This window comes from Heloderma suspectum, chromosome 1, assembly GCF_057233095.1.
Source record: "Heloderma suspectum isolate Gila_16-S chromosome 1, 16-S_ref, whole genome shotgun sequence".
NCBI lineage: Eukaryota > Metazoa > Chordata > Lepidosauria > Squamata > Helodermatidae > Heloderma > Heloderma suspectum.
In genome coordinates this window covers 79,421,133-79,438,584 of record NC_139458.1, presented here as the reverse complement: position 1 = coordinate 79,438,584, position 17,452 = coordinate 79,421,133, and the positions used below count along the sequence as shown (strand labels likewise).

General features: G+C 44.4%; 1 protein-coding gene and 1 long non-coding RNA gene across 26 annotated transcripts in view; one reads left to right on the top strand and one right to left on the bottom strand.

Moving 5' to 3' along the window:
- LOC146357493 (uncharacterized) overlaps window positions 1-17,385 on the bottom strand; it is a 39,015-nt gene extending 21,630 nt beyond the window's left edge. The window contains exons 1-4 of one of the 4 annotated variants that reach the window (XR_014790037.1): window positions 17,294-17,385; window positions 9,465-9,522; window positions 950-7,481; window positions 158-250 (exon numbers count right to left, since the gene is read on the bottom strand). This is a non-coding gene — a long non-coding RNA (uncharacterized LOC146357493). Of the gene's footprint in view, window positions 1-157; window positions 7,482-9,464; window positions 9,523-17,293 lie in introns of all 4 variants that reach the window. The other 3 variants (XR_014790038.1, XR_014790036.1, XR_014790039.1) reach the window with 3 other exon arrangements.
- GPHN (gephyrin) overlaps window positions 1-17,452 on the top strand; it is a 483,693-nt gene that overhangs the window by 274,158 nt on the left and 192,083 nt on the right. For all 22 annotated transcript variants that reach the window (XM_084848962.1, XM_084848936.1, XM_084848902.1 and 19 more), the window contains one exon: window positions 5,896-5,962. In XM_084848962.1, coding sequence (XP_084705088.1) covers window positions 5,896-5,962 — 67 coding nt within the window. The remainder of the gene's footprint in view (window positions 1-5,895; window positions 5,963-17,452) is intronic.

Sequence of the window (17,452 nt, the reverse complement as noted above, 5' to 3'; positions counted from 1 at the left end):
CAAGTTGTAACAACAGGGAATCATAGAGATTCAGGAGACTCCACAGGCAATAGAATCCAACCATCTTGTCCTAAGATAGGATTTCATGCATCCAAGTTTGTGTGAAGAAATAGCGAAACCCCAAATCTGCTTGATGTGGAGCCGCTCTGGTTCAGACCTGGCATAGCAGAGCCGCGTGGCATAGACAATAAGTCCAAGGATGCGTAGCAGCTCCATGGCTGCCCCAATCAGGCTGGAGGTGTCAACGTAGCTGACAAAGAAAGCACCATTATTGGGGAGGAAAACACACTGAAACTTTATATAATCAACAATTATCTTTATTTACTTATCTCTGTTGGGTCACTCCTAATTTTTCTAGGTGGCTTTAAACTTCATTTTTTCACTTATGATGTAAAATGAATGTTAAAAGTTTGGCTTCACTTAATTATATTTAATTTCTGTTAATCCTTCAATGGAAAAAAGAAGAAACCTCAAAAGTGCACAGGAAACTGTCTAGGCCCAGTACATTTCAAGTCAAGATTTTCCACAGGTTCAGCTAGACAACAAATATGTAGTCTACTCAGTATATCACATACATATAATTGTACATGCACTCATATCTGCAAGGAAACAGTCCTCTGTTCCTTATGGGACCAGGTGGCTAAGGGGCTGTAGGATGCCCTGGACTTCCTTCTCTGTGGGCAGAAAAAGGAGGTCCACAGGCAGAGGCCTCCCTGGTGTGGTTCTAGAAAGCTCCAGCACCATCACTGACTCACCCACAGTGTTCTGAGGATTGTAGAGGCCAGAATGGAGTGTACAAGGGGAGGCTATGGATTTACAGCCTCCTAAGCCCCTTCGTGCCCTCAACATGCCCCCTAAAAGGCCCCAACACATCACCAGTCAATTCTGCATGTATCTGAATTCATCAAACACCTACATTAACACTTCATCTGAAGAATGTATTTTATACCTTTGATAATATGATTTTCCCTTTATTCTACACACTTTATATCTTGTTTTGGAACAGACGGAAACAAATTTAGTCAGCCGGATAATATAGAATACAAAAATTATTTTTATGCTGTTACTTCATGAAACCTGAGAAGATAGAGAAAAGGAAATTATTTTAATGTGATATTCACATTCAACGTGATATTCTCTTTAAGTAGGTAAATTATTCTCTTGACTTGTAATCTTGAAGGATATCTTGGACCCTTACGCTTCCTTTGTGTTCTCTGGCAAAATAAGACTCAGTACATACCACCACTGTACCTCAGCCTTCCCCCAACCTGGTGCCCTCCAGATGTTTTGGACTTCAACTCCCAGGATTCCTGACCATTAGCTATGCTGGCTGAGGCTGATGGGAGTCAAATTCTAAAACATCTGGAGGGCACTAGGTTAGGGAAGGTTGCTGTACCTGAAAACTGTTTTATGTGTAAATTGGAAAATACTTTATTTAGCCATTCAGAGGCAGGATCCTACAACCGGAGAAAGATGGGTTTCTACCACCTGGCGCTATAACTTTAGTATTTGAGAGTTATTTTCCCTCCAATGACTAGATCACACTACCCAATTTGGCTTCTTTTTACTTTTTTACTTGGTGGACCACCCAAAATTAATCTCCAGCTTATGCTCTTTACTTTTGTTCTCTGCTTACCAAGGAACCTGTGTGTTGGAGACAAATCCCAGTAACAACTGAATTGTATAGTATTAAAAATAGGAGTATCAGTCATTACATTGTTCTGTGTCCTGGGTTTAACATGAAACCTGCATGACTGCTAGTAGAGCCTAAACCATTTAAGACTGCATCTCTTCCTGCACTCCTTTTTTAGACTCTTGACTGAAGACTTCATGATTTAACATCATAAGCCTCTCCCACCACCACCATACACACACACACTTTGTGTAACATCTTTCCTTATTACGTGATCTGAAGATCTTGAAAACTTGTGCTCATAATTTGGTGCATTTTTATTGGACCTAATAAAGATATTGGCTGTCCATGGATTTTGAATTTTTTCTTATAGATCAACATGACTTAGTTTGTTTTTTGCTACTTGTACTAAAGTGGCTTAAAACTGCAAAATTACAATTTAAAAACAATAAATCATTGAATTCACAGTAAAACAAGACATAGCAGTGCAATGAAATAAGGTAAAATGACAGCATCAAACACTTAAAAGATTTTCATTTGGTGCTGAAAAGAAAACACAGGCACACCTCTCCAGAGAGGGAATTCCAGAGAAGAGGTGTCACAACAGAAAAAAACCTCTGTCATCACCTACCTCACCTCAGAAGGTGGCAGGACCCAGAGCAGGACAACAAGGGCGAATCTTAGCACCTGGATAGGTTCATGCAAGAATGTGTCTTATAACTCTGAAATGTCAGATTCTTTTCTGGCCATTGAAACATGCTAAAATGTGTATTTCGTTTCCTCCTGAACCCACTTCTGTCCAGTGATGGCTGGTGTCCAGTGTTGGTTGGTGCCACTGGGGATGGTGGGGCGTAGCCAAGGGGTCACCATAGGAGAAACCAACCGCTCACAGAAAGAGGAAACTGAGGCACATGATCTATTTTGGGCTGCATTAATAGAAGTATAGCTTCCAAATCATATGAAGTACTAGTTCCTCTCTACTCAGCACTGGTTAGGCCTCATCTTGAGTACTGTGTCCAGTTCTGGGCGCCACACTTTAAGAAGGATGCAGACAAACTGGAGAGGGTTCAGAGGAGGGCAACGAAGATGATCAGGGGACTGGAAACAAAGCCCTATGAGGAGAGACTGAAAGAACTGGGCATGTTTAGCCTTGAGAAGAGAAGACTGAGGGGAGATATGATAGCGCTCTTCAAAGGTTGTCACAGAGAGGAAGAACAGGCTCTCTTCTCGATCATCCCAGAGTGCAGGACATGGACATGGAATAATAGGCTCAAATTACAGGAAGCCAGATTCTGGCTGAATATCAGGAAAAACTTCCTGACTGTTAGAGCAATACGATAATGGAACCAATTACCTAGGGAGGTAGTGGGCTCTCCCACACTGGAGGAATTCAAGGTGAAGCTGGACAGCCATCTGTCAGGGATGCTTATTTATTTATTTATTTATTTATTTAATAAATTTATTAATCGCCCATCTGACCAGTCACCCAGCCACTCTGGGCGATGTACAAAGTGTATAATAAAACAGTTTAAAACAATAAAATTCTACAATCAAAACACCATATTTCTAAAAATACCCTAACCCACCCCGCTTTGACTTGGATTCCTGCACTGAGCAGGGGTTTGGACTCGATGCTCTTATAATCCTCTTCTAACCCTACTATTCTATGATTCTATGCCTCCAAACCAGAGTGTGTGCAGGAAGAGGGATATCCTTACAACAACACAGAAAAATATATTAAAAAACCTACCTTCCTCATGAACTGCTGCCACACACACATAACTTAATTAATTGTACATTAATCATGCACACACACACACACACACACTGTCACATACACTCTCTTTTTCTGTCTGCTGCTACTGCACTGCAAAGTGCAGAAATAAAGAAAAAGTGTCTGAGACTGGAGCCCAGGAATATGGAACATTTTTAAAGTGGGGCCCTCAACTGAGCCCTCTGCCAACCAGATGACATCAATGAGTATGGCCATGCCCATTGACATCATCCCCCCCTCCATCCATTTTGAAAAGGCCCATTCTGCCTTTCTCTATGTGGAGAGAGGCATGGAGTTCCGTGCCTCTCTCAGCATGGAGAAAAGAACTCAGCTGGCATCAGATGGCACTTGGAGGAGTGGCTCTTCCAAGCACTGGCCAAGTTGGGCACCTCCTTCACCTGCTTCTTGCCATCCCCACTGGGGAAGTATCACTCAGACAGCACCTGGAGGAGCAGCTCCTCCAAACGCCAGCCAAATCTCTGGCTTCGCACACCACTCGCTGTCCTAGTGATGACACCAAGCAGTATAGGCATCGATTCGGCCATGCTGGGAGGACCACTCCTCCTAATGCTGGCTGTGTCCTCAGCTTCGTACACCACCTGCATTCACACTGTTAGCTCCAATCTGTGATTGGAGAAAATGGGGATTCCCCTGCGCACCACCTACCCTCCCAGTTGGAGAAATCCAAGGAAGCTACATGGGCCAGATGGGGAACTTCTCCACTATTCTGCTGTTCAAATCAAAGCTTTGCCTTCTCCTGTGTCAAGTCTTTTTTGTTTCCATTTTGTAGCTCATTGCTCTCGGTTTTTCTCTGGATGTTGTTATTGCATATGTACAAAGAATCATACAGAAACACTAAGTGACAAAGGCAGTTAACTGTGCTATTTTGAGCAATGCACCTTCATATTTACTCTCAACCTTTCCTGCTTGGATGACAGGCCAAGGAAAAGGATACAGGCACAGAGATTCAGAGTTCTTACATGCCATCACCATTACTGGTTATCACCTCTTTTAGAGTCAGCTCAGTAATGAAAAAGCATGATTAGCCTGCTCCACCACCAAGGCAAGACATCACACTAGGCATTTCCAAGCAGGCTCTTAAGATCAAGATTTCCCTGGGAGTAAGCCCCATTGAATTCACTTCAGAACTATTAGTTTATTGTGAATATTCAGATTTATGCAAATGCATTGAAATTTCAACAACAACAATTGAAATTTCATTGATTAACCAGCCAAAGCTAATTTGATCAACAAAGATTTCTTTAATCAGGTGACACCCCTACTCCTGAGTAACCTTAATGAGAGAAAAAGCAGTTTCTATTGTTGGCATTCAAGCAGAGAAATGCTGGTCTTCTCCTAAAGCAGCTTTCCCCAACCTGGTGCTCCTCAGATGTGTTGGGCTATAAGTCCCATCATCCCCAGCCAGCATGGCCAGTGTGCTGGCTGAGGACAATGGGAGTTGTAGTCAAACACACCGGGGGGGCATCAGGTTGGGGAAGACTAGCCAAAAGTAAGTTTTCTCGGTAGAAGATGTAGCCACATATTATCTGAAATCATGCTCCTCCCATTTAGTATGCAGAGAATGTACTGCTTCTGCAGATACACTATCTATGTGCTTAAAAGTAGATATTGTATTCCACTTGACAGGTGTCCCTCACCATATTTTTAAAACATGGGAAGTATCTTCCCTCTAACCCTCTGAAATGTAGATTGCTTACTGGTTCATGACCTATGCATCCTCTTTCAAACTACCTAGTCATTTAAATTTGTTACTGTTTCACTAACAATTACGGTAGCTACTTTAATTCCCACCTTTAGGATGCATTCCTATGGGGATGGCTCTAAGCCTCCCAACCCAGAGACTTATGGACATCCAAAGCAGAATAGGGGGTGTGGCTAAGATGGTCTTCGCCTTTGCGCTCCTCCCACTCTGTAATTTTGATAGACCGGCGTTTTCACCTGTCTAGCAGAGGCATCAGGGAGGGAGAGGGAAGGAGGCTGGGGAGGCCTGGGGATACAGCGTAAGCCATCCCCTCCCACCATCACGCCCCCTTTCCATTCCCTCTGAGGTCGCCTTTGCGACCTCAGGCAGCCAGAGTGGTTCTCATCTCTCCATGCCAGCTGCAAGGGGGAGGGGAGCTTGGATTCCTGGGTCTGAGGTCAGAGCACTGACTCCGACCTCAGATCCAGGAATCTGAACTATCCTATGGCCCCCCAAATTCTATCTTGGGGTCATAGGATTACTTTCCCTGAAAGCTTTCATGGCAATACTTAAGCATATGTGGATGGAATTCCTCTGTCAAATATATTAGAATCAAATTGGGCCATCGTATAAAAATGTTGGGATCCAATTGTTTATTTCTGTTGAACACGTTCTAAGACCTCTCTTGTCTGTACCATTGGTAGACTATTATGTCTAATTAACAATTTCTATTTAATGTTGACATTTCTCATGCACTGGTATTCAGCCCTGTCTCTCTTTTTTCAGACCTGTATGTGGAATCAGAGGGAAAACTCTCATAATTAATCTTCCAGGTAGCAAGAAAGGGTCACAGGTAAGCAATATTCTGGAAAAGAATTCTAAAAGTATTTATTACGATTCTGAAGAAGGGGAATAATTTTGTATATTACATTATTACTTCTCTGACTTGTAAAAAATGAAGTGCAAACATTAATGAAATTACAAGGGGAAGGTGTACATTATTTTAATGAACATTTAGTACTAAATCCTGTCAAACCTACCATGTCTTACTTCTAATTACCAAAAGAAATCTCTCTGTGCCTACATTGTGTGTTTTGGTATTTAAAGACCAATTATTAATCATTTACCTCAGTCCTGTGTTGAAATAACTGGGGAAGCCATTCTGAGAAAGGGAACCCTTTGTGTGCATCGGATGTGGAACAGATTGCTGGGTGAAGGCATATATCTGAATTTACATTATTGAGCTTATATACACATGTGAAATGCATAGTTTGGTGATGCATGATTATTTTTTGAATTCTAAATAGTAGGTGTGGGGTGGTGGAAGGTTTTTTAAAAACATGTCTCCCATGCCACAGTCTGTTAGTGCCAATGGCAGCTTCCCTCCCATGTCAAATAGCAGCTTCAGGAGGGATTTTAATCAGTACCGTGTGTGGGAAGGTGTGTGTATGTGTATATACATATACATATATATATAATTTTAAACTTGTCACAGTCTTGCTCCTGATCACCACCACCTGCCAGTTAAAGTTATAAAACCTAGCATGCATCACCAGACTACACGTTTTAACATAACATGACACTGAGTTGTTAAGCAATGAAGGCTTTGTCTGCATTCAGACTTCATGTTCTCTCAGAGAGCAATCCTGTGGCCACTAGACACTGTCTAGCGGGCCATAGGATATGCTTATTTCCAGGAACTGACCTCAGAGCCCGCACTCGGAGGTCAGTTCCCAGAAAACCAACTGTCCCTCTGTAGGCCCTGGCCGTGGGCTGCTAAAGTTTGGAGGTGCGGAGATAGTGATAAGCCAGATCCAGGTTTGCTTACAAGGAGACTTTATTGAATACTTACAGCTCACAGGCATACCCAGTGGTTGGATCAGACAACTTCTCTGAACCCAGAGCCAAGGGGTACAATAGGTTTTATACCATACATGTTAGCAGTGAGGCAGTATGACAGCAGCAAGCATTAATTAGCGTTCATCTGCAACTTTCCCAGCATAGACTAACAGTACTTGTTCAGAGGGAAAACAATCAGAACTTTCCCAGCACAGCCACCTGTAAACAGAGCCTAAACAGAGCCTCACTTCTCAGGCGCTTCCTAGGTCCCGATAAGATAAACGGTATCTTGTTAGTAGGGATGGCAGAGAATTCCGCCATGGATCACGGTGAGGCCGAATGCCAGTTCATTCGGCCCCCCGAACTCCATGGCGGAATGGCCTGCCGCCCCCCCCCCCGCGGTTCCCCCCGGGACGAGAATCACCTGGGGCGGATCTTCCGGGCAGCGGCGGCTCCGGCGGCAGCTTCAGTGGCAGCTTCGGTGGCGGCGGCGGACGGTCTTCCGACCAGCTGCTGCCACCGCCATTTTCACTCTGGTAAAAAAAAAAAAAAGAAAGACGTGATAGGCTACGTAAAGATTTACATAGCCTATCATGGCTGGGTGGGTTAAAAAAAAAAACCGCGTACTCAAATGGCGGCGGCTGCGGCCACTGCTATTTGCATTCCTTATTTTTGCCCTTTTAATCTACGTAAATATTTACGTAGACTATGATGGCGAAAATCAAGGGGAACGCAAATAGCGTAGCAGGCGCTATTTGCGTCCCTTTTTGATTCCCCGTTTTAGCCTACATAAATATTTACGTATTTAAATGGCAGCCGTAGCCACCATTTGCATATGTGTTTTTTTGTGTGTTTTTTAACCCAGAGCCCTCCGCGGCCAGAAGTCTGGCTGCAGACGGTTCTGGCCTGGCCGACTGCTCCGCGGAGCTGCCGCAGAGCACAGCCGGCCGCGGAGGATTCCGGGGGGGAGGAACGGAGCGCCTCTCCCCCCGGAGAGGATTCCAGGGGGAGGGACGGAATGCCTCCCCCCCACCATCAACATAATCTGCAAACTTTCGTACATCCCTACTTGTTAGCATGGAATGTGCTGAGGTGGCGATATTGACTCATCTTACCAATCAAGAGGCCTACTAGCAGGAAAACTGCAGCTGATGGACTAAAGGCAGAGAGTATTATGGATCTCTAAGCCCCTCTAAAACTACAGGCCCGGGGCCAATACAGTCCACTTTCAGATGATCGAAGGACGATTGAGTCTGCGTGTCACAATCTCTTCTTACCCAGAGGGCCGGATCTTCTTTGCACTGTCGTTTGACCACCAGGGGATTGATACCTATTTTACTATATATTTTAAAATACAACAGCCATATAAGCAAGCACACAAAGCTATATAGCTGTTAATGATAGTCACGGTTACTGCAACCACTTGCTTCCACCACCACCCCACCCTCGGTCTGAAGAGGAAGTCCTCTTCTAGGTAATATATTTTCTCATTTTGCACATACAAAGCCTTTACACTGTGATTTATCACACTCTGCTTGTCAGGAATGTACACGCAACATTCCTGCTGCAACATAGCACAAATACCGTCTTGGGCCACTGTAATCATATCTAAAGCCAGGCGGTTCTGCAAAATAGCAGTTCTCATGCTTGTCAGTTCTATTCCAATGGTGTCTGGTACCTCAGCGGTGTTATTCAATGCCATGTCCATTGCTCTTCCAAAAATATTTACCTTGTACATTATGGTAGCCACCCCACCCCCAGGGAATAAACTCTAAGCATAATCAGCCACACCGAAGATGTTTTGTTGCCATCTCACCTTCTAGGCCCTGTAATTCCTTACTGCAGGGCTCTTCAAGGTATTCACAAACCTACAGGGACCCCCCAGCAGTCTCAGGGAGCATCTTCCAATCCACCATGGGGGCAACCATGGCCATGCTTTTTCTCCACAAATCTAATAACTACCATTAGGGGCAGCCCAGTTAATGCCAGGGCACTCTCTCTAATTTGTGCATACCCATCTTTGGGCATTGTCACCAGGGCATGCATGTATGGTCTGGCACCCCCTACTGAACCCCCCTTGTCGTTGAAAGCGTGGTGCCACTCTTGTCTCTTACTTGTTCCCAACACACTAATGGCCATGGTGGGGCATACACCTTTAAGGGGGTAAGCCATCCTATCCCATCGTGTAATTGCTCAAACCCATCTCTGATCCTCATGGATTTGTTTGCCTTCTGCATGTTAATTCTGAAGGCTCTGTCCTGGGTGGCACTAACAACAAACCATTGGGAACTACAGTGTCATTTGGAGTTGCAACTGACAGTAAAGATGTTTGCGAATATCACATAGTGTTTAAGAAATCATAAAATGCACACAGCAAACTTTCATTGAAATCTAACACCATGACTGGAAAACACTTCTTACATGGTGAGGCATGATGGAACAGACCTAACAATCATACCACTCCTCTTAAGCTACGTGGTCAGGGCCCATTAAGTTCAAGGGAAGGGCATACTCACACATGGAAAGAGTTCTAGGCCACCGCTTTTGCTTCGGCAACTCCACGCAGCATGAGTTCTGGCAGAGGGAAGTCCAAAAGTCATAGATCAAACTCAGTCTGCTGTACACTGAGCTGACTACAACACACAGACACACAATCTACAGCAACGAGAGTTCCAGTCTATGAAAAGCCTCACAGTACTTTTCATGGCAAGTCTTTAACAATCCAAAGTTCCAGTCCATGTGCAGAGCATCTCTAAAAGCCCAGATGATGATGGATCCAAACAGAGAAGGCTTTGGGCAATAAAGGCGAGATGTTTCCAGTAAATGCTCCCCGCCTCTGCATGAGCTCAAAAGGGAGAAGGTGTGACTGTATACCCTTTCCAGATCCCTTGACAGACAAGAGCCTTTAGTCTTTTCAGCAAGGCTTCTGTCTAAACAGAGCGGCACTGCTCAGGTCTCTAGCAGGGACGCTTCAACTTGAGCAACTCTTCTGCAAATCTCACTCTGCCCTGTCAGATTCTCATAGACATCTTCCAGCCTCCCTGCCTGCCAAGGCTAGACCAGTGGCGGACAGGGAGTTGGGTGATTCCCCCTGGCTCCGCTCTGAGAACACTGACAGAGATAAACTCACACAGACTCTGACATTCTAAAAACTGAATAGGCCTAAATTCTTCTAGGCTACTTCTAATCAAATCTTGGCTATAACTTACAAGGCTTCACTGCATTACTGACGCTGGGCCTTGACATTATTTTCGCTCTCATAACACTTCTTCACTCTAAAAATCTACTCCTCTCCGCCCACACTGTCCCAGCTTGATTGCTCGGAGATTGCTGAGGGGAAGCGACTGTCTAACTAGGGAGCTTGCTAAAACATTGCCAGTGCTTCTGAGCTTTCAATGGGTCTACTTGGAAATCTAAATCTAAGTTATTTCAAACTCATTAAAAACAACAAAACTATCTCTTTTGCAAGGAGAAAAGGAGAGATCATCAGCTATGATCTCCTCCCTTTTGCAAAAGTAAATGTACAATTACAGGGCAGTTTTGAACTGCACGGTTCTTAACAGCAAGGGAACAACAATTGCACTTTTAATGCTTCTCAAATGAGGACTAAGGAAACTGAAGCTTGAGTGAGGGGAAAAACTCTTGGGACTATCCATCATTAGACAGGCTAGCCAGGGATTCACAACATGATACACACACCCTTCTTCTCCCTCAACCTGGCACACAGAAGCAAAGTGCCGAAACTCAGGATGCTGCAGGGAGATGGGGGTCGCCTTATACTTGCATTCTTTACACAGCCATCAATCTTCTTTGGGAGGCAGCGGCAGGTGATTTGCAGGGCTTGAAAATAAAGCTTCACAGTTTGTTTGTTTTTAAAATTGTAAATCCCAGGTTCGAAACAAGACACGATGAGGTAAAGGGCAACCGAATCTTTGCTTTGTTGGGGGTGACAAATGACTCGGGTCATTTTTTTTTGCCGGGGTCTCAAAAAGGAAAACAGTCTTTGGTTTGCAGTTGTAACAATTTACAACGTCAGCTAGCCAGCTACATAGATGTCGGTGTTTTTGAAGATAGCTACTACGATACCTTCTTTTTCTAAATCAGGTTGGGTCTCCCAGCTTACAAGATTTGTTGCAGCTTGCAGGTGTGTGGTAGTAGCGTTTTTGGCTTGGCCAGGAACACGCTGTCCGGTTTCTCGATCTCTTCAGCGCACATGCTCAGGCAGTCCGACACTGGACACCCAAATCAGTGAGATTTCTTTATTGCAGAGAATCCCACGGCAAAATGCTTAAAAGCTTAAACTCTTCAGAAATCATATAGCTGATGGTCAGCAGCTATATGCTGTGTGAAATTCTAGAACAGTTCAAAGTTAAACACTGTTACCGTGACTGAGATCTTCAGAGTGGTTGCTCTGCTTCATTCTGCCCTCAGATTGTCCTCTGGTGCACCTTCTGCTCTAAAAGGGGTCTAGCCCATACCCTGGGTGCTGCTTCTTCACCTTCATTTTGTTCCTCAGCCTCATCTCCCGGGTCTTCGTCTTCAGTTTCTACTTCTTACGGATTTCATCCCAATCAGGCAGTGTGGTGATGTTGCGCAGTCTGGCACTCTTTGGGCAATTCTTCCGAGCTCGGCGTGTCAGGCTAACGGCTACTTCTTCAACGTTACGCTCCCACGCCTCGTTAGACCAGGCTGTCTTGCAACATTTCTCTTATTAACAGCCTCAGATCTTGTTCTTTCCCCGGCTTGTCCTTGAGCTTTTTTGCTTTCTCTCTCCATTCTGACTCTTTCTGCCCGACAGTTTGCAATGCTGTCAGCAAAAGCCGTGCCAGAGTTCCTGCACCCTACACCTCCTTAGCTGACCACTTTTCCAGCTGCAGAGATTCCAATGCAGTTTCCAGAGCCACTGGCATGCAGTCCTTCTTGCCCTCTGGGCATGCTCCCAGTCCAACCAGGACCACCGATTGCTTTGCGACCGGACATCACAGCTCCAACTGCGGACAGCCCGGGAGTCAGTTTTGCATGCCAAGAACTGCATCCTCCTTCCCTTTGAATCTGAACATATCAGTTCTCTTGGCACCGTGCTCTCTGCGCCAATTGTATGCCCCGGCTTTGGGCTGCTAAGGTTTGGAAGTGTGGAGATAGTGATAAGCCAGATCTAGGTTTGCTTACAAGGAGACTTTATTGAGTACTTACAGGGCACAGGCGTACCCAATGGCTGGATCAGATAGCTTCTCTGAACCCAGAGCCAAGGGTTGCAATGGGTTTTATCCCATACATGTTAGCAGTGAGGCAGCATGACAGCAGCAAGTGTTAATTAGCGTTCATCTGCAACTTTCCCAGCATAGACTAACAGTACTTGTTCAGAGGGAAAACAGTCAGAACTTTCCCAGCACAGCCACCTACAAACAGAGCCTAAACAGAGCCTCACTTCTCAGGCGCTTCCTAGGTCCCGATAAGATAAGTGGTAGCTCGTTAGCATTGAATGTGCTGAGGAGGCGATATCAACCTTTGACTCATCTTACCAATCAAGAGGCCTACTAGCAGGAAAACTGCAGCTGATGGACTAAAGTCAGAGAGCATTATGGATCTCTAAGCCCCTCTAAAACTATAGGCCTGGACTCAATACACCCTCTCATCTGCTCTGCCTTGGAGGCAGCGTGGAGAAGCCCCATCCTCCGTGCTCACAAGAGGAGTGCAGAGCGACTGAAAAGGGGCGGGGCTGGGGGACATTCCGGGGCAGGGAGAGCGGATCTACATGTACAACACATCCAATGTACAGCAGCGTCCTCTCCTTGTCGGCTCCCCCGCCGCTAGACAGCCAGAAATGGCTGTCTGGCGAAAAAGAGCAAGGCAGGAGAGGCACAGAAGGAACAATCCCCCGTGTCTCTCCTGCCTTGCTTTGGATAGGCGGTTGCCTCCAAAGTCAGAGGCGGCCGCCTATCTAGTTAGGATTGCACCTTCATTCTCCATGGTTGAGCACAATGGTCATATTCACAAGTACTTCTTCCTCACTCTCCTCTTGCATCTGGCATAATAGGATACTTGTTGATTCACCAAAGTAGTTTGTTGTGAGGTCTAAATCGCTAAACTGTGGTTTAAGTCATCTCTCTGAGCCAGGATCAAACCATGGTTTACAATCTTGACGTGTAATCCTGGTTTGGAGGAATCACTCAAACCACTGTATAATACGTGAAAAACATAATATACAAACTTTAAAACAAAAAACAAAAAAAGCCCAGAATAAAACCAGCAGCAAAGAATAAAATATTCTCAGCACAAAAGTAAATTAAAACCAACAGCAGAATAAAATCCTTAAAAGTACTAGAAACAGTTCTTTAAATGCCTGGGAAAGAGAAAGGTCTTCACCTGTCACTGGAAATACCTAGCTCCTGCTGCCTGGTAAACCCACAGCCAGGGTGGCCCACTGACAGAAGGGGGCCCACAGGTCTTCATAGGACCCCTCTCAGACCTGGAGCCAGCCCTCTCAAAACTTGTGATTTGGAGGATTGGAGAATATGACATCTGAATGCAGTAGAGAAGAACTTCCTTAGAACAAGTGAACTCTTAGACATCCATCTTTGTAATCTCTTTTTCCCTCTGTCTTTCACACTCATGGGTATTCTACCTTTTTTCTCTATTATGAGATGTTACTGAAATATGGCTCTCAAGACTGCATGCACTTAAACAACAAAGAATAATAAAAGAGGATATGTCTGTTAGGGATGTATGAAAATTTTGTTCTTGTTCGCAAATCATGCAAACATATCCCGTTCACAACTGCAAATGTTAGCAGGAACACAGTTCTTGGGAAATTTTTGCAATTTCCCAAACTTTGTGTTTGTGTTTGAAAGTGCACAATTGTGCACTCCCAAAACTGCACACACGCACATTTCCGCCCAAAATCCACATTGTCACACTTTTGCCTGTGGAGGAAAATGCACATTTTCAATCGGGAAAAATGCAAATGCTTTTACAATTAAGGGGAAATGTGTACTTTTAAACAAAGCACATTTTCCCCAGTCAAACATGTGGTTTTTCCTAATCAGAATTTGGGAACATGAATGAGGTTAACTAAGGTTCAAGGAGGAATTTGGAGGACCTCATCGAGCTCGAACATCGCATGTTCGCCCATCCCTCGTGTGTGTGTCTGTCACCACCATAGATTAAGGCCGTGAAACCTAGAAACCTTAGACTTGGTGTGCATACTAAGGGGACCCCAGAGGTGTGCACCTCAGGATTTGTGGTATTAAAGCGCATTCATTTTAATTAATTTCAATGTTTCCATGTGTCTGAAGCCTGCAGTACTAGGTGGCAGACTTGCCTAACCACTGCTTAGCTTTACAGTAGATACAGTTTGAAGCCAGGAGGAGGAGTCTGTGGGATGGAGTTATATAGCTGCCCTCTCCCCCCTGTTGTGGGGCAGACCCCCTTCAGGAGAATGGAGTGGGCAGACCTCTCCCTCAAGGGGATATACAGATCTCCTTGGCAGCGGTCATACAAGCAGTCCATGTTTTCACTCAGATGGGGTGGACACAACATGGCCATGTCTGCCAGCTGTGTAGCTTTGCTTGAAGGCTTCAGTGTAAGGGTTCAATAGGGAAGGGGCCATGCCTTGGGGTGCCAGGAGCTATAGCTTAACTCAGATAAGGCAGGAACACTGTGTCCATATCTGACAGCTGTGTGACTTTGCTTGAAGGCTTCGTTTTATTTAAGAGCTATTCTAACCTGTACAAAGCCAGGACCATTAACTAGTATATAAAAAGAACTTTCTCTTTTATGTGAGTAGTACAGTGTTTAATTCTTATTTGATTTTCTTCTTAAATAAAATAAATAAATAACACCAGTGTAATTGTACCTATCACAAGAAGTTAAGTGAAAAAATGCCAAAGAAATCCCACACAGTCATATTTGACTTCAAAAGTAGAAAGTTATCTAAAATGAGGGAACTGGCAAAAACGAAGTTGAAAGAGAAAGTCAAGAAGGTCAAATCTCCCCAGGATGCTGGGGGATTACTCAAAACCACAGTAATACAGGCTCAGCTAGAATGTATTCCACAGATCAGGAAATGCAGCACAAAGTTCAAGAGCATGAACTTTGCTCTTGCTAGCATGATTACCAGCATGATTCACCAGGATGATAGACAATGTCAACTAAGCTATTAGAGAAAAGAAGGCTTCCTTCAGAAAACTGAAGTCTTGCCAAATGAGAACAAAATGAAATATGAACTTGCACAAAGGAAATGCCATCAGATAAGAAGGGATGCAAAGAAGAATGTTGAGGAACTTATTTCTAACAACATCCAGGCCAACTATAAAAACATATTTGAATACATCAGAAGCAAGAAATCAGCTAGGGAAGCGGTTAGACATTTGAATGTTAAGGGAGGTAAAGGATTACTAAAGGAGGATAAAGAGATTGCTGAGAAGTTGAATTTATTCTTTGCATTTGTTTTCACTGCAGAGGCTGTAGGGCAAATACTTGTGCCTCAATTCATATTTTTAGTAAGGGAGTCTGAGGAACTGAGGCAAATAGTGCTGACAAGAGATGAAGTTCTAGATGTTACTGACAAACTGAAAAGGTGTTATCTTATGTGAGGGCTCTTAGAGAACTCAAATGTGAAATTGGTGATCTTCCAACAAAATATGTAACGTGTTCCTAAGATTGCCCTCTGTACCAGAGGACTGAAGAGTGATCAAAATAATGTCATTTTTAAAAAAGGGATCCAGTAAATCACAGACCAGTTAGCTTAACATCTGTTCTGGGTAAGTTGGTGGAAAGTGTTATTAAAGATGAAATTTTCAAACATATAATATAGGGGTGCTGAACCTCAAGTCCAGGGGCCAAATCTGTCAGGGTTGGATCAGAGCCCATAGAGCCCCAAAGCAGTTCTAATTCTGAGAAAGAGATAGAAACCGTGGGAGAGGAGCCCTCACGCTGTTCAGAGGTGCCGCCGGAGTGAGAGTCCCTCTCTGCTCACATTCGTGAGAGTGGTAGCGACCCTGGCAGGCAGGGGGAGGGACAATTGGAGCTTTGGGACACTAGGCGCCAGCGAAGGGACAAGCGGGAGAAGGAAGGCGCCAAGAGGAGGGGCTCAGCCCGCTTGGCGTGACGTCAAAGCTGCGCCCCGATGCCCCATGGGAAAGGGGTGGACTTCCACCTCCTAGCCCTTAAATCCATAGGTTTCCCACCTCTGCCCTCCAAATGGAGATCAACTGATTTCACTAAGGCTAGAAACCTCTGGTAGGCAGCTCTCTAAAGTTTCCCTCATTAGGCTCATGCAATTAGCATCTGTAAGTGTTCATTAGGTTGAATGGAAATAAAGCCTTGGAAAAGAGCCCTATCAGCTGTGTGTTGATTCTGGCCACTTGAGGATTTCAGAAGGCAGCAAGGGCACTCCTGACAAAATCCAGCCTTCTGGGGTTCCAGTCCAGCCCTCTGGGGGTCCCAATCTGGCCCTTTGGAGTTTCCCAGAAGGCCACACCCCTTTCCCCCAACCACCAATTGTTTGGTGATTTCCCAGCTTTTGCCCATTTCGTTGAAATGCTTCTCCTAAGGATTAGTTAGTGGCAGTAAAGGCTTTAAGTAAAAATAAACTGGTATTTTTGGCTTTTTGGCCCCACCCACCACTGGAATGTAGCATCCCTCCCCCTCCCCAAGAGCTTCTCTGAATGGAATTCAGTCCTTGGGCTGAAAGAGGTTCTGTACCCTTGATATAGAAGTAAAAATCCTGCTGAAAAAAAAATCAAAATGTCTTCTGCAAAGGTAAGTCCTGTCTCACTAGCCTTTTAGAGTTCTCTGACAGTATCAGTAAACATGTAGATAGGGGTGATCTAGTAGACATTGTTTACTTAGAGTTTCAAAAGGCCTTTCCTAAAGACCCTTGGCAGAGACTCCTGAGCAGCCTTAGTAATTATGGGGTAAGAGGAGAAGTCCTCTTATAGACTGGTAACTGGTTAAAGAACAGGAAGTAATTGTACAATGCCTATGAAAGTTTATTTATACCCCATTTAATAAATTAAATAAATGAAATAACCAGAGAGTAGGAATAAATGGTCACTCCTTATGTCAGGGTTCCCCTTATTACCTGGACCCCCTGAGCAACTCCTTAAGGATCTCTTGCCTCCTTAAGAGTTCCACCTTCTTTTAAACTTCCCTTCCCAATAACCTGAAGTTTAGGCTGTAGACGAGGGGTGACTGGCACTTCAGATACTTGGGTGTTAACCCCAACTGTTTACTGGTAAATTAAAACAAGCAAATTACAACTAAAGGTATTTACAGCATAGAACTGAGTGATACAAAAGGCATTAAGAGAAAATAAAGGTTGCAAAAACGCAAGTTCCTCTACCCTTGCCGCACTTTGGCTTCTCCAGGCTGCTTCTTCCTGCTCTCTCTTCCTGCTTTGATTTTCCTCTCTCTCTAGTCTCTCTCTCACTGGCTGTGTATCCCTTTTTATCCCTGCCTTCCCCAAAACTGAAAGTACTGTTTCAGATCTGGAGAAATGAAA